Below are 21,964 nucleotides of genomic sequence, written 5' to 3'. Positions count from 1 at the left end.
GGCAAGGTTTCTAGATAATCCTTGTCATATTAGAAAGCTTGAGTGTTCTGGAGATGGCTCAGCTTATTGAGTCTATCTGAAGCATTTTCCATAAAACTCTGGAGCAATACTAATTTGAGATCCAACAGGAAAAAAAGGATAGAAACCTGGCGTTTTCCTTTGTCTATATGATAATTTATCACTCTTTCTTGATCTTTTGAAACACTAAGCTGCTAATGATATACTTTTAGACCCCTTAGTGGTCAAATGAAAAGGATACACATTTACATCTTAATTACATAATTTTTTAATAAACTCATTTGGAAGATGCTGAAGCTTTTTCAAAAATTACAGTCATATAGTAAAAACATGTGGCTTACAGATATAAAGCAGTCACATTTATGATAATGATTCTACTTTCTTAAAAATGAAAAAAAAGTTAAACTTTCATACATGAAACCCCATGACTCCTTAATACATTCTCATTTCAGATGCTTTCTTGGTAGATGGAGAACTTGACTCAGACTATTAGTCTCACCTGCCATTTCAAAAGATAAATGTCAGACTTCTTTTCAAAACAAATTAATTAATTTATTTTTGGTTTCTTCTTATTGAAGTATAATTGGCATATAACATTGTATTAGTTTAAGGTGTACAGCATAAAGTTTCGACATTTGCATACACTGTGAAATGATCACCACGGCAAGTCTCATTACCATCTGTCACTATGCAAAGTTACAAATCTTTTTCTTCTTGTGATGAGAACTTTTAAGATTTACTTTTTTGGCAACTGGAAAATTTGTAATATAGTTTTGTCAGCTATAGTCACTGTCCTGTATCAGTTGTAATTTCTCCTCTTTCATTTCTGGTCTTATTTATTTGAACCCTCTCTCTTTTTTTCATAGTGAGTCTACCTAAAGGATTGTCCATTTTGCTTATCTTTCCAAAGGACTTGTTCTTAGTTTCATTGATATTTTATGTTGTCTTTTTGGTCTCTATTTCATTTATTTCTGCTCTGACGATTATTATTTCCTTCTTTCTAATAACTTTGGGCTTTGTTTGTTCTTCTTTTTCTCTTTCCTTTAGGTGTAAAGTTAGACTGTTTATTTGAGATTTTCCTTATTTCTTGAGGTAGGCCTATGTTTCTATGAACTTTGAACTTCTCTCTTAAAACTGCTTTTGCTCCATCCCGTAGATTTGGTATATTTCCTTTTGCATTTGCCTCAAGGTATTTCTTTAAATTTCTTCTTTAATTTCTTCATTGACCCATTGGTTGTTCAGTAGTAGGTTGTTTAATCTCCACATATTTTTACTGATTCTTTCTTCTGCTTTTTCTAGTCTTCTGTTGAACTCCTTTAGTGTATTTTTAAGTTCAGTTATTATAATCTTCAGCCCTTTAGTTTCTGTTTGGTACTTATATTTTCTGTCTCTGAAGTTCTCCCTGTATTCATCCATTCTTCTGAGTTCAGTGAGCATTTTTTGACCATTACTTTGAAATATTTATCAGGTAAATTCCTTATCTCCATTTCATTGAGATATTTTTTCCTGTGTTTTTTTTTACTTCTCCTTTCATTTGGAACCTATTCCCCTATCTCCTCATTTTGCTTGACTCTGTGTTTGTTTCTGTGTGTTAGGTGAAACAGCTAATTCTCCCAGTCTTGCAGGAGTGGCAAGAAAAAAAATTAAAATAACAGGAATAAAACATTTTAGAATAATAATAACAGAAATAAGATAAAAAGTTTATAATGGGAATTGCAAAGTTAAACCATTAATACTAATTTGAAATTCCTAAAGCCCAGTAGCTGTTTCATTCTATTTTTTTTTAATTTTTGGCTGCATTGGGTCTTCATTGCTATGTGCAGGCTTTCTCTAGTTGCGGCAAGCGAGGGCTACTCTTCATTGTGGTGTGCGGGCTTCTCATTGCGGTGGCTTCTCTTGTTGTGGAGCACGGGCTGTAGGTGCACAGGCTTCAGTAGTTGTGGCACGTGGGTTCAGTAGTTGTGGCTCACGGGCTCAGTAGTTGTGGCTCACGGGCTCAGTAGTTGTGGCTCATGGGCTCTAGAGCACAGGCTCAGTAGTTGTGGTGCACGGGCTTCATTGCTCCGTGGCATGTGGGATCTTCCTGGACCAGGGCTCGAACCTGTGTCCCCTGCATTGGCAGGTAGATTCTTAACCACTGGGCCACCAGGGAAGTCCCTCATTCTATTTTTAAATTCAACAATCTGCCTCCATCAGAGTAGTGATAAAGAGGAAAAAATTAATATTAAGATTTTGATAGAGTGGATCACTTCTAGCTGCATGGTCTGGACAACAGAGATGCCATAAGAAAACCACAACTGTGATGTTTGTCACTCCATGAATGATCACATGTATTCCCTCTTTGTACTGTACAAATCTCTGATAATGGATTTTGCCAGGTTGAGGTCAGAAACACTGATGACTCTAGTGTAGAGACAGAGACAACAGAAGGGGAGGGTAAGGCAAACTAAGGGAGGTTACCAGCACCTGGGGAGTTGGAGTACCAGCACTGTACAAGATCCCTGAGCTGTCATGATAACCCCTACTCTCTTAGACTACTACATGGGCATTAACAGTTTCACTTGCCAAAAGGACAGGGAAAGTATCTGTTTTGTTCATTGGTTTTTCCCATGCGCATAAAATAGTATCTGACATGTAGTACATGCTCAATAAAAATCTCTTCGATATAATAAATTGTAATTTAAGAGATAAAAATTAAAAGAATACCAAAGTGTTTCTTGAGAGAAGAGAAAAATGCTGACTTGCTTTCTAAGTTTGGTAAGTTTTAGAACAAATGGAAACAATCATCTGACCAAATGCTCCCATTTTATAGATGAGAAAATAGAAGTCCTGGTATATAGCAAATCTGCAACTAGAATCCAAAACTATCTCTGATTTTAAGGTATCTAAAGTGACAAAAAGCTATTCATCATACACAATGAGAATAAAATACAGCATGGCTAAATTTGAAGTGCACAATATATAAGTCCACATAAAAATAATAAAATGAAAATTCTGTGTGCATTAATCACCTATTTTAGTCTGTAATCTATTGCCACTGGTGTGATATTAGATTTTAAATATTATTTGTTAATGTCTTAAAATCATGACCCAGTGGTTAGAACTCTGTGCTTACACTGCGAAGGGAACGGGTTCAATTCCTAGTCAGGGAACTAAGGTCCTGCAAGCCACGCAGCATGGCCAAAAAAAAAAAAAAAAAAAAAGAATCACTTTGGTTAGTTGGATATAAGTAAATCAATTCTGAATATCCCGTTACTGGTCCCAGTTGTTTAGCATATGAATTGAGCACAGAAATATAACCATTGGAAAATAAATATTTCTGTAATTAAATAGAAGTTTATATCTCTGATGATCATTATGTCTGGAAAATATAAGCTTCAGCAAAGTTTAATCTACATGACTTTCTGATTTAACCACTAACACATTTCTTTCATTCCTAATTTAATTTCAGTAGTCAAAAATTCAAAGCCAGTTAAATAATTCAGCTATATTAAAGCCCTTTAATGTTCAGTGTTACCTAAAAATTAAAATGGTTAAATATCATTCCCTAGAAAAATAATTTTTGTCCTTTAATAGTTTAAAGGTTTAATAGTTTAACAGTTTAATCCATCAGCTTTTTGGATAATTCATATTTACCATTTTACATAAATTGACCATTAGTTTTTATTAACAGTAGTCTTGGGATACCAAGAGTTACGTGTTAGAATCACACACACACACACACACACACACACATACACATAAATGTTGAGTTTAACTCAGGGTATGAAATAATGCAAAATAATTGATGTCTAAATAGCCACTTATGTAACAAGTCATGATTTTCACATTTATTTCAGGGACAAATTTTTATAATAGTCAACATTAGGAACAACAATTATAACTTTCCTCAATTATCCTTCTGCTGTCACTTCAATGCTAAAATTTAATGACAGTTACCCACTAAGATCTCATGACATAATGTATCATTCTGTTTTGCCGGTGGTTCTCAGCATTGGCCGCACATTGAAATCACCTGGGGAACTTTAAAAGCCTACCAGTGCTGAGGGCCCACCCACAGAAATTCTGATTTAATTGGTCTGAGTGTGGCCAGTGTCTCTAATATTCAGCAAAGTTTGAGAACCACTAGCTAGTGCAGTACAAGCAGTCTTACGAGATCTACGTTCAGTTCAGCCAATGAAGTCCTGTAGTTTTTTTTTTTTTTTTTTTTTTTTTCTTAACAATTACCTTTCACGGTTTAAAGAGATCTGGCCTCTGGTCCTAGATTATCTGGATAATTGCATCAACTCATCACTCCCCTTAGCTATAAAAGCATGAGAACTATTACTTATTTCTACAGTCTGTTACACTATCATTCCCGTGAAAAATTACATATCTTTTTTAAAGAGAGCACAATAATTTATCTGTGAAGTGAAATAACACTAGCAGATCATTAACTTTGTACAATGAATGCATCAAGCAGCTGTTACTTAGAAAATAGAACATTTGTTAAATGCCACTGGAGTCACTATTCACTGTCATTATAGTTATAGCTATAATTTCTGTTCTGCATATTCTGCTTTCATGAAATTCTTTTTTAATAGGCAATGCATTATTAATAAAAAGTCAATACACATTGGTATAAAATCCACTATTTAATGTTTTATATTCTTTTAAAATTTATCATTATATTATTCCATCACATTAGCCTAATAATAAAATATGTTCAAATCCTTGGACCATGGCAGAGTAATGTAGGACCTGAAAAAGCAATTAGTATCATGTTTTATCACATTTAAGACATATTAGATTGAATGATACACTGTTGATTTAATTACAGCTATTGTGGATCAAAAGAAACAACACCACTTTAAATGTGAACATATATTGTACATTTTATCTCAATTTCAGAGACCTTAATATGTGACAAATGCACATCTTAGAATTGCAGTAATGTGGTAAATTTGTTCACTTTCTTCCCATGAATATGTTTTGTAGCTAAAGGTGAAAACTCTCTCCCATTTCTGATGACCAGAAATGGTATAATATTTATGCAGACTGACTGAAGGCAGAATTCACTTGGTGAGGGTAACCTTTTAAAATACCTTTTGGGTGTGTTAGTTAACTCTTCATCCATATAGTGGGAACTTGCACAAGAGATAAAGAAAGATCAAATAAACAGGAATTTTGTAGCATCCTAGTAAAGGATGGAAAATATATGGAAATGGTGTTATGGCACACATTTGACTAAAGGTGGGACTGAGGGAAGATAGAATCTATGGGACAGGGGACACCAAAGAGATAAAAAAAGGGGAGAGGGATGAATTGGGCAATTGGGATCGACATGTATACACTGATGTGTATAAAATTGATGACTAATAAGAACCTGCTGTATAAAAAAATAAATAAAATTCAAAAATCCAAAAATTCAAAAAAAAGAATTCATAAAAAAGGGGAGAGGGTGGGAATAATAAGAAATCAGATTGAGAAGTTATCCTAAGAATATAAATCCATAAGAAATTCCAGGAGAATTTGTGGAAAGCATTGGACCTCTGAAAATGTGAAATGGGTGAAAGAGAGGGTCAAGCTCAAGTGAGTTTTGTTTCTCTGCCCCTGTTGGAAAATATCTGTGGATGTGTTCCTATGGGACCAGATAATTAATCCAACATTTTTTACTATTTTACCTTTAAATCAATTAAAGATGTTTCCATCACATAATTTTATGATCAACAGAGACTGACAGAACAGGTTTTTCCAGCCTACTACCTCATCAGTGAAGAGAGTTGATGAAGCTGATGGTGGAATCCTGAACCTCTCATGCCATTTAAAATTAGACTCAAGTGATTTAACTTATAGATATGAGGGATGAATCAGAATGTAGTTTCCATCCTTCACATGAACACATGGGTGGGTGTCTTAATTAGGAGAAATTAACCTATGCTATCCATTTCTTTTCTTATAAGAAAATTGTTCTAGCATTTAAAAAATTGCTATGGCTACGAAAAAGTAGAGAGCAAATTTGTTTCTTTAAAATCATAGAGGTTAGTGTTTAATATTTCAACTATTTATTCTGGAGATATCAAATGTTACAAATTAAAGATATGGAAAATAAAGAAAAATGTTAGATTTTGTGGCAATTGATATTTACATTGAGTTATACTCTTTTTTTTCTCTAAGATTTTTATTTATGTATTTTTTTACATCTTTATTGGAGTATAATTGCTTTACAATGGTGTGTTAGTTTCTGCTTGATCACAAAGGGAATCAGTTATACATATGTTCCCATATCTCTTCCCTCTTGTGTCTCCCTCCCTCCCACCCTTCCTATCCCACCCCTCTAGGTGGTCACAAACCACTGAGCTGATCTCCCTGTGTTATGCGGCTGCTTCCCACTAGCTATCTATTTTACGTTTGGTAGTGTATATATGTCCATGCCACTCTCTCACTTTGTCACAGCTTACTCTTCCCCCTCCCCATATCCTTAAGTCCATTCTCTAGTAGGTCTGTGTCTTTATTCCTGTCTTACCCCTAGGTTCTCTTATCTGACATTTTTTTTTCTTGTATCATAAAACCCCAGAGCACCAAGTAGATAGTTCGCATTAAGCTGCTGTTGAAACTCCTGTAACTAGACTTATGTCCATGTCATAGGTCAAAATAAAACTGTCCATAATTTTGCTTTTAATTCAACCTTAAAATTGATCCTAGAATCTGTCACACTACTGCATGATTGAAAAAGCTAAGAGAGCTGATTTATAATTTATTCAATTTAATCATTGAATTTGAACTTGCCCATTCAGAAGGGTAGACCTTCCTAAACCCTCTCCAACCCTCACCTCATAAGGCAACAGAAGAAACCATGTGTGCTGAGGATTGAATGCCTTTTAAGAGGAAGAAGTGTATTTTCAAGTCTTTCTCCCCATCTCACCAACCCCATAAATAAGTCTACCTTTCTTAAAAAGGTAAGGGTATAGAGAGAATGACCAACACAGTAGCTGTAGTTTAATTCAGTAATTCAGTTCTCAATACATCTGCAAGTATAGACATTCTTCTGTTAAGGGAGACTTTTAGAGCATGGAAAAATGGTTCCTTGACATCATAAAAATATATGTTTTTAGTTTCCAGTGAGTACCCCATATTCCCCTTTTGGTGGCTTTTGATTCCAACCTTCGTACTTTCTCATCATTTTATACTTTGTCTTTAGTCAGTCTAAACCATCCAGTCCTTTATGGTAAACTCTGGTTTCAAGTATCGCCTCTCCCTTGAAGCCATTCATGCTTATCCCAGCCATGAATTATCTTTTCCTCAAAATTATGTTCTTTCTAATATGATATCAAATTGTTTCCTTGTGTTTCAACTTTTCTCTGCAGCTACACTTTAGGTAGCATTAGAGCAAGGTATGCAGAGACTGCCTCCTTCCTTATCTCTGGCAGTGAATGGCACAGTGCAGAGTGGGTATTAAGCATCTAATGTACATTGACTCATTGAAATTTAAGTAAGATCTTCACAGAGCAAGATCAGCATATTTTTGAAAATCTAAGATCCTATTATTTGTAAGCCATGCCATTAGTTAAAAATGCTTTTGTGGGGGGCTTCCCTGGTGGCACAGCGGTTGAGAATCTGCCTGCTAGTGCAGGGGACACAGGTTCGAGCCCTGGTCTGGGAGGATCCCACATGCTGCGGAGCAACTAGGCCCGTGAGCCACAACTACTGAGCCTGCGCATCTGGAGCCTGTGGTCCGCAACAAGAGAGGCCGCGATAGTGAGAGGCCCGTGCACCGCAATGAAAAGTGGCCCCCGCTTGCCACAACTAGAGAAAGCCCTCTCACAGAAATGAAGACCCAACACAGCAAAAATAAATAAATTAATTAATAAACTCCTACCCCCAACATCTTCTTTAAAAAAAAAATGCTTTTGTGGGGGAAAATAAAAAATCCATTAAACGAGCACAATGTTTTTCCTAACCAAAAAATAGCATTTATACAAATGATTCAATACCACTTTATTCTTGAACACCACATGTAAAGGTTTGACTTTATGTCTTTTTACAGTAGGAGTGTAAATTTTCTCCTGATTCACTTTTGGCCATAAACGGTTATAAACTACCACAATGAGCACTGGTTTTTTTCAAGCTCATGTTCATCATGGTGTTAACTTCACCATGTTTGAGTTTTATCTTACAACATTGAAAAACATAAAATGAAACCAGAAATTAGTCATTTCCTGTTTGCTCTTTCTTATTAACTGAAGTATCACTGGACATTAAACATTTTCTCTTGAAAATTAGCTGGAGGATTTGGGTAGATTTTAATGAATAATAGTTGTTTGTGACCCATTAACTGTTTGCAACAATATTTCCTAAATTCAAAACTTCTCTGATCTCTTCTGAGATTTGGAAATTTCCACTGCCTTTTTTTTTTTTTTTTTTTTTGCGGTACGCGGGCCTCTCACTGCCATGGCCTCTCCCGTTGCGGAGCACAGGCTCCGGACGGACAGGCTCAGCGGCCATGGCTCACGGGCCCAGCCGCTCCACGGCATGTGGGATCCTCCCGGACCGGGGCACGAACCCGTGTCCCCTGCATCGGCAGGCGGACTCCCAACCACTGCGCCACCAGGGAAGCCCTCCACTGCCTTTAATCGTATTGCCTGGCTTAGAAGGGACAAATGTCTGTGTATGCAACAAATTTCTGTATCAAAGCTTAAACATAGCATCATCTTTCTGAAGATATTTTAAGAGATAGTGATCCAAATATAAATTAAGCTTTAACTTCTTTAACTTTGTGAGGTGTTACCTTTATGAGTAAATGAACTATAGTGACAAGGCACTAGTCTGGAATATAGGAAGTAGGAAATGCTCATTTACATATATTTTCATATTTTTGTCATACTCAAATATAAGTTTTATAAAGGTAAGGACTTTGTGTCTCTATCATTTTATCTACAGTGCCTAGGATAGTGGCTACCACGTATGGTTGTAAAGATTGTGTACTACACAAGGGTGCAGACAAAGGGAATGAAAGGGCTGGAATCTAGCCCATGAGCGCTCACAAGTCAAACTGCAGAAGGGCTTTTTCCACCCAAAGATGGCATTTCTCATAATTTCCTAAAAGACACTAGGTAAAATCACCTATATCCCTGCTGTAATAGTGACCCATTTAGCAGGAGCTCAGTAACATTTGTGATTAATACATGAAGGAATTCCTTTTATGAATTGCTAAGCTCACTCATGTGCAACAGATGACACCTACATTACAAATAGCCCTTTGCATGGTAGCTGATAAGTTCATTTAGCATTAATTACCTTAATTTCAGATATTTTTTATTTTGAAAAAGAAAAACACAAAGAAAAGCATATATTAGAACTGAAGAGACAGTGATTGTGTTTTGTATAGAAATTATTTTATACCATCTTTTAACCTCATTTATTCCCCTGCTTATTTGATAGCCAAAGCCAAAGCAAAATGTGTATATGTGTGTGTGTGTATTTATATATATTTTGAGTAGACCAGGACCTGAGAGCATGGAGGAAAGGCAGCCATGAGTTATTTCTGTATACTACAAAGATAGAAATGCACCTTGAGAACATATAGGACTAAGGATGTATGCTGGCCTCATAGAGACCATCTTCCTGTCGTTTACTTGGACCACTTCTCTCATTCTCTGTACATATATTTCATTTGCCTCTTTGCAAAAGGTCTCCCTCCACTTCTTGTCATTGCTGTTCCCCAGTGATTTTGTCTTGCTATGGCTTTGACTTGCTGCAGTAAAGACATCAGCTCCATTTCAAACGACTTCTCAGCTGGGGTATTACCATAGTCTCTGTATCTCTCAGTTAAACTTCTTGAGAGAGTATCTCTTTGGCTCAGACTTATCCACCAGGGAAGGTCCAACAGCTGTATGTGGGTGAGGGAGGGATCGGGGGCAGAGGCAGGGAAATGCAAGATGGTCACGTGGTCTGCCATGACACGTCACAAGAAAAGGTGTACGTAGAGCTGACAGTAAAGTTTATACTAGGATCAGTTTTCCATCAACTCTGTACATAATTTCTAATATTAAATGTGCTTATTTTCAGGTTTGAAAATCAAGTCTTAGGAAGTGCTGGTGCTCTCTTAGGGGATTTTAATAGTATCTCTTTAATTTACTTCTAACTGAAATTAAGCATTTTTTCGATTATGAGTGTGAGCAACAAACCCCAGCAGTATCAGTAGTTCCTGTGGCTTTGCCAGCAGTCACAGATAAAATTATGACAGATAATTTTATATCACATTCTAGTCATTGAATATAATTCAGAACACTAGTGGTGCTAATCACTACTTTGAAATTATCCTAAAGGTTTGTTGCTAGATCATTGTAGTTATACATGTTACGGAATAAAACGTATTACTATCTCACAAATTTTAAAAATATATTTTGTATATTTTATTTAAGTATAATTGTTTTTAATTTTAAATTCATTGCATTTAATTTTATCCTTTTAAAAACATTATTATGAGAAAGGATACTTAAGTCTCACCAGGTGCCAAACGGGTTTGTGGCACCAAAAATTTGAAAGTACCTGCAGTAGAAATACAAGAGTGCAATAATTGCTGAATTTTCTAAAAGCAGTTGCTTAGCCACATAGCACAGGGAGATCAGCTCGGTGCTTTGTGACTGTGACCGCCTGGAGGGGTGGGATGGGGAGGGTGGGAGGGAGATGCAGGAGGGAGGAGATATGGAGATGTACGTATATGTATAGCTGATTCACTTTGTTATAGAGCAGCAACTAGCACACCATTGTAAAGCAATTATATTCCAATAAAGATGTTAAAAAAATAAAATAAAAATACGGTAAATAAGTAAGTAAATAAATAAAAGCAGTTGCTTATTTGTGGATGGGTTTTCTGAGATCTACCTTTAGCCAATACATATACAAATTAAGTAAATATGAATATGTTTAGATGGACAGTATGTATGTTTATTATTAAATATGTGCAATCATAAATAAATAAGTCAATCATGTTTATGTATGCATACATATTCATATATACCCAGTAACGAAACTACAGTGTATATGGTATGATTTTCATCATTCCTAAAGACATGGTTGACAGTTTAAACCCTTGAAAAATCTTACCACAGTAACTGGACGCATAGCCATTTCAAAAGCTTTAAGTCTTAAGATGACAGTACTGAAAGCTCAAATGCTGTTCTTTTCACAGGCTACTCAGAAAGAGATTGAGAAACAGAAGGTTCACCTAAAGAGCATTACAGAGCTAGGAGAGGCCTTGAAAGCAGTTTTGGGCAAGAAGGAGACCTTGGTGGAAGATAAACTGAGTCTTCTGAATAGTAACTGGATAGCTGTCACTTCCCGGGCAGAAGAGTGGTTAAACCTTTTGTTGGTAAGAGAAGAGGCTGGAAGATTTTCAGCCCCTCTCCATCATGAGAAAGAAATTATATAAGCTTTAAATAATAGTATTTATGTTAGCAAATTCTTCAACTCCACATAAATGTTGGCCCTTATTTCAATATCTATTTCTATAGTGTAAGATATTTTTTTCATGTTTGTATTATATTCTATATGGAGATTGCACCTAAAAGTAATTTGAATGATACTACATTTTTTGTCTTTTAAAATTGTACAAAGTAGGACAAATATTTTAAAATATTGTCTAACTAATACTATGTCATGGTATGTCTCTAAAATTAAGGAATACCAGAAACACATGGAAACCTTTGACCAGAATGTGGATCACATCACAAACTGGATCATTCAGGCTGATACACTTTTGGATGAATCTGAGAAAAAGAAACCACAGCAAAAAGAAGACGTGCTTAAGGTAGCAAATAAACTATTATGAAAAGTAATTTTCACACTGCAACAGTTATATCAATCATCTTTGTCCTAAAAGATACAAAGGACTTCTTAATAAGAGTGAAAAAAGTCTTCCTCTCTTCCTTCTCCCCCTCCTTCCTTCCTTTCTCCTTTAATGCCTTCTTTCCTTCCCTCCCTACTTCTTTAATTCAAATAGGAGTTCATGACTTTGAAGAGCTCTGTGATCTGGATATCTGTCCATATCGACCTCTCAGCTAATTACACGCAACTTAAAATCTCATGAGAAAAGGATCCCTGGATTTATTTTGGTGTTATATTGCAAATTCATGCCCATTTTAATAGTAATACTATATTCTTGTACCTAACACAAAGATTAGTTTCTCAGCATCATTCACAGACCGTCTGAGTAAACAATGGGAGTCCAGTCTATGGACATTTTGCCTATGCGATGTCTAAATCTTAGTAATTAGTAACAATACTGAGCTTATATAAAACTGAATTTTTCATTCTTAACTATATGTAAACTAAACATGGCTTCGTGTTCTCTCTTTTTTGTATTGAAACCGATTATTAGGACATCCTAAGCTGTCTTTCTCAATGACAACTTAGTCTTTACTTTAAAAAAAAAAAAAGGTTCCTGTAAAAGGATATGAGGGGTATAATGTGCAAATGTAACTTACTGACACTATAATATCTCTATTTGATGACAGTTTTTTCAGTTAAATAGGAAGAATTGCATTTGAAGAAGTCTCATATAAATTAAACAATGCCTTACTTTGTTTTGTTGAAATTTTCAACAATTTTGACTAGTGGATTATTATTTAAAGAATGCTTAAAAATTGTAGTTTCTGTCTATACGATTCATTTGTTTAATTTTTATGAAATTCATATTTTCTAAGGATTGCAATTCCTTTTTAATGAAAAACTGTAAGTGTATTTTAGGCTGTCCCCCAGAAATATTTACCCTATTGTCTGTACCTTATTTTACTCTTCCTTCTCCTTTGATGTGTAGGTAAGGGATGTTCCTTCAGGGTCTTTGGAAAAATAGGAACTGAGTAATTTCACTTACAGCCTCTCCAACCCCTTGAGCCAGACAGAGCTTTCCTCAATCCCTCTGTCTGTGACACAGAATTCCTGTCTGTTAGAAAATCCATTTTTTCCATGGCAATCGATATGATAAAGAAAAAGGGAACTTGTAAGTACTCGGAAGGAATAGAAAATTGTTCTTTAGCTACCTTCCTTCCTGAGCACATATTCAGGTTGTTCCACAGCTTTGAAATTCAGGAAAGATAAAATAAGACTAAATATAAAACACTACGATTGTTGCCAGCAACATAGAAAAGTTGTTTTCCATAGAAAAGGAAAACACCCCTTGTCCTTCTTCAGACTAAGGAAATACTTTCAATAAACATATATCAAACGTAACCAAGGACAGTGACCTATTTTCCTGAGGTCACACACATTCTCACTCTACTCCTATTTTATGGAAGTTGGCTTTTTACTCCCTCCATTTTCTCTCCATGTGCTCTTTCTCTTTCTCTCTCTTTCTCTCCCCCTCTCCCTCACTCTTTCTTTTGCTTTCTCACTCTTTCGCTCTCTTTCAACTTCCATTTAATTACTAACTTTAAGCCCTGTCTCTTGCTCACGGAATATAGCGTTTAAAGGCTGAAATGAATGACATACGCCCAAAGGTGGACTCCACGCGTGACCAAGCAGCAAACTTGATGGCAAACCGCGGCGACCACTGCAGGAAAGTAATAGAGCCCAAAATCTCAGAGCTCAACCATCGATTTGCAGCCATTTCTCACAGAATTAAGACTGGAAAGGTAGGAAGATCTGCTCCAAGGTGGAAACTAGTGATAAATGATCTCTTGCGAAGGTTGCGCAGTACCCTGAAGGGGGCAAGCAACCCTCACAGCAAGGTTTTCAAAAGGAAAATGAAGGCCAAAATGTATTTGAGGAAATTTTACCATTGAATCTCATGGGAGATCAATCTCTCTCCCTTTTTCCCTCCCTACCCCCTGTATCCCTCTCTCTCTGTCATTTTGTTTTCCATGGCACAGCTTGTCTAGAACTGCATTCTGCACTGGTTTACATATGTACTTTCAGGGGTAACCTGCAGCACAGTAACAAATAGCATGCTGCAGGCCAACAACAGCAACAACAAAAAAGCACAAAAGACATAATCTAAAGAAAGCACTACCGGCATATTTTGCCAAATATAATATTGCTTGTGTGTGATATGGAAGAAATATCCAAAATGAGGTCTTGTACATCTCCTGCATGATGTAGGGTTTCTGTATATCTTTGCTGGTTGTGCATATGTGTGTATGTGTGTGTATTTTAACTTGCTCTTGCTAGTTGCCGATACTTACTGTGATAAAATCTATTAGATTATAATGACATGCAAACCATGAAGACAAATAATTGCAAAGCTTGTATATCCTAATTTTTGTAATTTTATATGTCTATTTATACTTATTCTATTTAATGAAGAACCAGGGTATATGGAACTTTTGCATGATAATCCTTTATATTTGTGTAACATTTAATGAAGGCAAAAATCTTATCTAATAGGTAGCTTGCAAAAATATATAAACACAGTATTATCGAATTCGAACTCTTTGGGGAGTATCAAAATGCAAGGAATTACCTCCCAAATTTATAAAATAAAAATATACATTTTTCAATGTATATGATATGCTTTCAAATACAAAAATGTATGTAAAAGAAATATATGTGTTTGCATATACAGATAATTGCTAGAAATAATCTTAAATGAGAATAACATTATTGAAATATTTGTGAGAAAATGCAATATGTCAGGTAAGTTTTGATTCCTGGAAAAATAGGAGAATACATTTGAAAAATTATTTTGGTAATTATGGACACCCAATAATAGCATGGTTTACATCTTCTAAGGCATTACTTTGTATCACTGTTATATATAATAGTACATATATAAAGGAATTCCTAAAATATATGGAAATGTGATATGAATTTTAAATACTTTATTGCATGTGAAACATAGTTACTCTTCAAAACTCGCCTTCCCAAAGCAAAAAGGTATTAGCTTACCTTAATTCGTTGCTCTTGTTTGTAATAGTTAACTAATTAGTTCTACTCATTTATATATTAAGTAAGTGATTCTCACCTGAAAAACATCTGACAGATTCTAAAATTTTATTTTTAGTCCATAGTTGTTTTTTGTAAGAATTTACTCTGCTGTTTAAACAGACAGTTATTTTCACTTCTGGAGATATCATTAAATGGGTAATACCTAAACAACCAAAAGTTATTTTAGTCATCTAAAAGATGAATGCTAATACTTCATTACTAAGTTTTGTATTCTTCCCATTATACTTTTTAATAAATCACTGAGCTAGAGTATATTTAAGAGTAAATAGGGTATTCTTCTCTTGATTTTTTTCAATGGTAGATTGAGATACATTATGTCACAAGACTGTGACTTGTAGGTATTGAAAAATGAGTAGAAGTCATCATGCACCGTAGAAACTGACAAACATAGCGGCCAAGAGAAGTTTGTGAATTGTTATTCTATATTCTGTACGAATGTGTCAGTATACTTCCAGATATCATGCATCAGGTGAGCCATTTGATTTGTTTCTTTTATTACCCATACTGAAGAAAATCATAAAATATTTTAAATCAATATTTCAACTATACATTAATTGACGACAATCACATTTTTACTTTTCAAAGCATTCCTTTTTCTCTAAATTCATAGAGATGACTGAATGCAATAGTTGACCCCATTTGGGGGCTTTGAAGAGATAATTAAGCTCTATCATCATGATGAAACAGAAAATATGGAGTTAAAGCATACCTGACATTTTGCTTGTTTATTCATTGCATTAACTAATGGTATTGAGTGCCCATTGTGCTAGTGAGTATGGGAATATACAGGATGTTAAAGATACTTGCTTAAAAATATATGTCTACAAACACAAGTTTAAATACTTATTGCAGTCATATAATATGCTTAACACTAGTACATCTTCATGGAGATGTACAGTTAATGATGAGGTGGTCCCAGCAATCACATAGTGTGGTAGGAAGAACAATAGACATAGAAGATTGAATTCTGAACTTTGACAGTATTAGGCAGAACATGTGGTCTCTCTGCAATTCCATTTTCAGTGTTTATAAGATACAGGAGTTGAACTAGATAAGTAGTTTTTAAAAGGAAAACTGTCCCACCCCACAAAGGAGTTATTATTTAGAACCAAGTGTATAAAATGGATAAGAATAGACTTATTGGACAGGGGAATTTCTGCCCTTTTATCTTTCTGCTTCCTCTGATGAGGTTCAGGAGGTACAAGTTATGTGTATAGAACATGGTGTAAAATTTCTGGGTTGGATTAGTTAAAATTAGGACTAATTAGTTATATTAGTCCCTGATAACTCTAAAATTTGTCTAATAATCTTTTGTTGAGGCAGTGAGGAACCTAATGACTTGTATGTGTGTTTGCTTATGGAGTAGGGTAATTTTGGCAGTGCTGGAATTCTCAGGGATAGCCTTTGATCTCAAAGTCAAGTTCCTATTAGAGTAAGGCTTATGGAAGGTAAGATTGGTTTGGAATATGACATTCTTGAGGTTGAGTTTATGGGTAGTTTTCACTTAGGAGAAAAACTTGGGAGAAAATCTACAGTGATAAACAAAAGTAGATTGGGAGTGAATATGGATAGAACTCAGTTTAAGAACTAATTTCAGGATCCTTTCAAAGGTCAACTAGAAAGGGCAAATGAGTAGAGCAAAAATTTATCCTGAGAACTCACTGATAATGTCTGGATTCACTATTTGGTGAATATGAAGTCTGTGTCCTGCAAGGACTGTCCATGACAAGAAATTCCAAAATCCAGAAAACAGTGTACATTGGGTTCCTCGATTTAGATTGGCTGAGAACTTGTCCATCAGATGCAGTTCTCAGCAGTGGTAATTTTAACTATCAGTGAGGAGCAGTGTGGCGAGAGGAAAAAAATTCTTAACTTCAAGCCACAATACTTTGAGTGTGATCTTGGATTTGACCCTTTACCTCACAGAATCTCATTTTCATCCAGAAAAGCAATAAAATTATGCCTGTCTTATCTTAACCTCAAGATTGTGGTGAGGATCAAATGACCTAAGATATGTAAAAGCTACATTGAAAAAATCTATAAATTATTATAATTATATAAAATGGTGAAAATAATATCAATAATTATTTTTATCATATATATATATTAGACTTAATGACCAAATTTTGAGGGTTAAGATGGAAATTGATGGGGAAAAGAAATGGAGGAATAGCTGATTTCTCTTTCTGGTCTCTGCTGGAATGGGCAGGGACCAAGAAGATGTGTCTTTGCTATTTCCATTGCAAGGGCCAGCCTTATAGATTATCGAGTGGACCAATTTAAGAACTGGAAAGTTCTGCTTGTCCCAAATAGGGCCCATAAAACACATGAAATTCTATCTCTTCTCATTTCATTTAGGTTAATCAGCAGTATCTTATGGCTTTGAGAAAGCTTAATCTCTCCTAATATGTATGAAATCAATTTGAGAAAATGGCAGTTTTGATGGGGAGGGTCAGAGTTATAAAAATGAATCAGACATAATTTCAGAACCCTGGGTAAAGTTGATGGAATCATTGGGGAAAGACACCACGACTCAACTCTTTCTGATTTAGGGCATCTGAACATGGTGGCATAGCATGGTGGTGGTTGAGGGGGGTATCAGCAAAAGAAAGTGACAGGAGACAGAAGCATAGAAAGGGAAATAGGAAGGCAAAAGTAAACAGACTACTTAGTCTTGTTGCTTATGGCACTTCTATCCATCTCCATCTTCTGAAAAGCCAAGTTGGAGAGGAGAGTCATCAATTTGGGAGAGATGATATTTGAGGCAGATCTTCAAGAATTAATGAAGGAAGGGTTGGAGAAAGGGAGGAATATGAGTGAGCTCTTACCAACCATGCACTTTCAGGTCACAATGTTTGGTACTGTGGTACCTAAATCGCTAGGTAAGATGTGGATTCAAGGAGCTTATTGTTTATTAGTGGAGCAAGATATATTCATGGATACTGGGCTGACAATGAGTGTATGCTGAGTCAATTTAGCAGCCACTCCAGCAACCTAGAGGAGGTAACAATTCAGTATAAACCTATGACAAAACCTCAGGAGTGTACAGTGTGTTCGATGGAGGGTAAGTTCAGTTTGCTTATGGAATATAGAGCACAGAGCGTGAAGCTTAGTGTGGATAAGACTGAAAAGGATGATGACACATAGTGTGGGGAGAGATCATGACAACCAGACTAATAATTTATGCTTAATTCAATACTCAATGAGGAGTTCTTGATTTTTTTTTTCATGCACTGTTGAAAGATTAGCCCTGCAGTGGTTGTGAAGAGAATTCAACTGAATAATGACAGGAAGTAGGGAAACCAATTAGGAAGCTATCACAATAGTCTAGATGAGAAACAGTGAGTAGCTCAAATAAAGGGGTATCTGTGGGAATGGAGAGGAAGTGACAATCTACAGCAGTGACTCTCTAACCTTTGTGTACTTGGAGGAACTGTTAGAACACAAATTGCCCTCCCCTCCCCCCCTTGCCTGAAGACTAAGACTCAGTAGGCCTTGGGTAGGCCTGATAATTTGCATGGCTAACAGGTTTTCGGGTGATATTGATGCCAATGATCTAGAGACCATACTCTAGAGAACCACTGGTCTAGAGACATTGAGAACTAGCCTAGAGTTAAATTATTATATATGAGGGCCAAGAAGGTGATGAACTGAAAACTGACTCAGGATTCAATACTAATTGAGTCCAAAAGGCGGCCTATGAGTCTCAGAATAAAATTTGCATCAAGATATATTTGTCACATTGTAATACTTAGCTTTAAAAGCATGTTGAGTCAATAGACCTTAGCTGTATCCTATTAATATAGGCAACTACTTTATAACAAAATATTATGAAACATACACATAATTTGCTTAGTTAGATTGTGTTCTCTTCTAGAGATTTAGAAATATTTCACTTTCTATGGAGCTAAAATGTTACATTATTGCCCATGCAATTGGTACTAACCAAAAGAAAGGTGAACTTGTTTTCTGTGTCTTCATTCTTTATTAAGATTTATGTGCCGTTGGATATTATATACAATATGTTCCTTAATTTCTATATGGGCCTTAAATTTGCTTTCGAAATCCGTGTAGCAGTATGTGTACGTGTGTGTGTGTGTATATATGTGTGTGTGTATATATCAATATATATGTGTGTGTGTGTATAATTACAACATGGGATTTGAACGGTCTGCCATCATATATGTAAATATTCATAATTTTATTGCTATAATATTCATAAAATGTCAAGATTTTGATCTCCATCAGTCCAACCAGTGCTACAGTGCTAGCAGGTGTAAAAGTAATCATTCTTTGGATCAGAGACTATATATATATATATATATATATATATATGTGTATATGTATATGTATATACACACACACACATATATATGTATATATAACATACATATATATATATATATATATATATATATATATATATATGGCTATGAGAGAGCCAGTGAGTTTTTCATTTAGTGTACAGTATATCAGGAAAAAATACATGGTTGGGTCTAATTTTATCCTAAGTAGTGGCTTTAGATGTGAAAAGTAGTAAATAAATAATTTAAGGATAGTTTAGACAGATATTGTGACTTTCCCAAGCATCAGTGGGAAATAAGTAATCCATCTAATGAATGTCACCTAGGATGTCAAAATAAGATTCATTGGATTTGAGAATTTTAACTGAAACCTAATTTTCAATAATCAACTTTATCAATACAAATATATTGATCTTTTTCCCCTTCATAGTCTATTTCTAATTTAACACCTTCTCTGACAGAAGAGAGCATGGTCTGTTAGCTGGTATAGTTACTCTTATTATATAAATATATTTTTAGTAAACTTTTCTACAAAGAGATTATTTAAAAAGTCATAGATGAAAACTTAGCTAAAGATCTATAGGCATCACATGATTTGTAGAGTATTACATATGTAATAATCACAGCTAAAATCTTCAAGTAATAGTAACAGATTAATACCCAAAGTTTGTGTTACTCTACCTGCTAATTTTATTTCACTGAAATAAGTAAGTTAACCTAGCAACAGAATTTCTATATTAACATTTTTGCACGTTTATAATTTTCTATCCCTATAACAGGTTAGTTCTGTTGGAACTTTGATAACACATTACTTTTGTAATTATTTACAATGTTTCCAAAGTAGATGTTAATTGAGTCTGGTGCACAGTGTCATTTGCTACAACTAACTGGGTCTTATTAACATGACATTTAAAATGATTAAAGCTATTTGGTGATTTCTGATCATGATCTTTTAAAAAGGAAAATGATTCCTCTGATCACTCAACAAATGTAAAAGTAATCATTCCTTGGAGTGGAACTTTCAGATATTTATAGAGGGCTCTGAGAGAGCCAGTGAGTTGCCCAGGTTCTCACAGTTAGATAGCCTGGTTAGAAAACATTAGATCCTAATTCATTGCTTAGTCCACTCCAACATGCTGACTCTCAGCATACGTTGTTATATCTCTATTTGTATCATTAGATATTTATTGTTGGTCTATTATGTGTTAATATAAGCATGTCCAGTTTCACTTAAAATATAATGATTTCAGTACTTCTTTGTATTAAAAATAACTATAATTAAACAAAAACCAGAAATGAGAGAGGGAGAAAGGAAGAAAGAAAAAAGATAAGAAAAAAATAGAAAGTTGTCCAAAATGTTAAATGTTTTAATTCATCTGTCTCCCCCATATATTTTATAGTTAAATCCTTTCTTCTTCTATTTCAGTTGCTACTACTAAACTCATGTAATCATGAGGCAGAAAAATATTCCAAGTTATTCTCAATAAAAAGTAGAAAGTGGGATGATTATTGAACCACCAACATAGCTTAACCAATCAGTGTATTTTGTATCCAATTCTGAAAAGTGTGACCATAAAATTAATCTTATCATTTCAAAACCAACAGAGACGTACTGGGTAATGTCTCTTAATCAGCCTTACAAATTTGGGAAGTTACCACAATTTCACATTTTTATCCTCACAGCATCAAAGATAAGCCAATACCTTACCTAATATCAAAGAATGCAGCCAATGAAATGTCACTTACCCAAGTCAATTTGTTTTATCTTTAAAATTGTTTCTTATGTCCCTTGGAGCTTGCTCTTTTGAATTTAAAATAAGTGAATGAATAAATCTATAAACTACTTTATCTGATTATCTTTGTTTTAGATAGGTCTTTTTAATATACTTATTTCTCTTTGTAAGTTTTCTTTCCAGATATTTTGATTTGAAATAACTCTTCATATCATATCTTTTCTGTATTATAGGATATTACTGGTCCTTGAAACTTTATTCATTCTGGTTTCCATGAATTATTCTTATTTAATTTTTTCTATACTAATATTGTCATGAGTAATAAATTTTCAAAGCTGCAGAATGGAAAGAGGAGACTGATTTGAAGCAATTTTAAACCAGTCTGTAGCATTTGGAATATTAATTTTCAATTTAGAATTTAGTGTGATTTGAATGTAGTGACCATTTATCATGATTACTGAGATTACATAGTCCATATTAACAAATGTTTACTTTGCTGTCTGTGTAAACACAGTCATTATTATGTTAGTGTATCTATGCCCATTAGAGTAATATTTAACCAAAAGAAAGCTTACGTTTTAAAAATGATAAAGTGTATCTGATTAATTTTGGATGCTTCCAATTTACAATGAATCAATTTGTAATTGATTTTGCTTTTTTCAATCTGTTGTTGTTTGTTAACTTGTTATATAAGTCACCTTTAATGCTAAAACTTTAACAAAGCCTTAAATTTCATTAATCTTAAATCATGCAGCAAAGCACAATTATTAGCTGTTAAGCAATCTGAAACCACATTAAAAAATCAAGGAAAACAAAGTGTTGTCTTTCTCAGTTTCTCTGTCTCTTCTTTCTTTTGTGTCCGTTTATCTATCTGATTATTAAACTTGCCTATGTTTTACTTTATTTGTACTTTGTATGACTTCACAGTCATGCTAAAGCTCTTAAGATGAAAAGGTAAGTAAAAATTAAATTGTATAAAACCTA

The 21,964-nt window shown here is 34.6% G+C and overlaps 1 protein-coding gene across 2 annotated transcripts in view; it reads left to right on the top strand.

Moving 5' to 3' along the window:
* DMD (dystrophin) overlaps positions 1-21,964 on the top strand; it is a 2,064,872-nt gene that overhangs the window by 825,868 nt on the left and 1,217,040 nt on the right. For both annotated transcript variants that reach the window (XM_082609524.1, XM_082609523.1), the window contains exons 35-37: positions 11,192-11,371; positions 11,681-11,809; positions 13,461-13,631. In XM_082609524.1, the coding sequence (XP_082465650.1) occupies positions 11,192-11,371; positions 11,681-11,809; positions 13,461-13,631 (480 nt within the window). The remainder of the gene's footprint in view (positions 1-11,191; positions 11,372-11,680; positions 11,810-13,460; positions 13,632-21,964) is intronic.

Source organism: Mesoplodon mirus, assembly GCF_964341445.2.
Source record: "Mesoplodon mirus genome assembly, chromosome: X".
Classification (NCBI taxonomy): Eukaryota; Metazoa; Chordata; class Mammalia; order Artiodactyla; family Ziphiidae; genus Mesoplodon; species Mesoplodon mirus.
The sequence above is the reverse complement of the archived record's forward strand: the minus strand, read 5'-3'. Positions and strand labels throughout refer to the sequence as shown.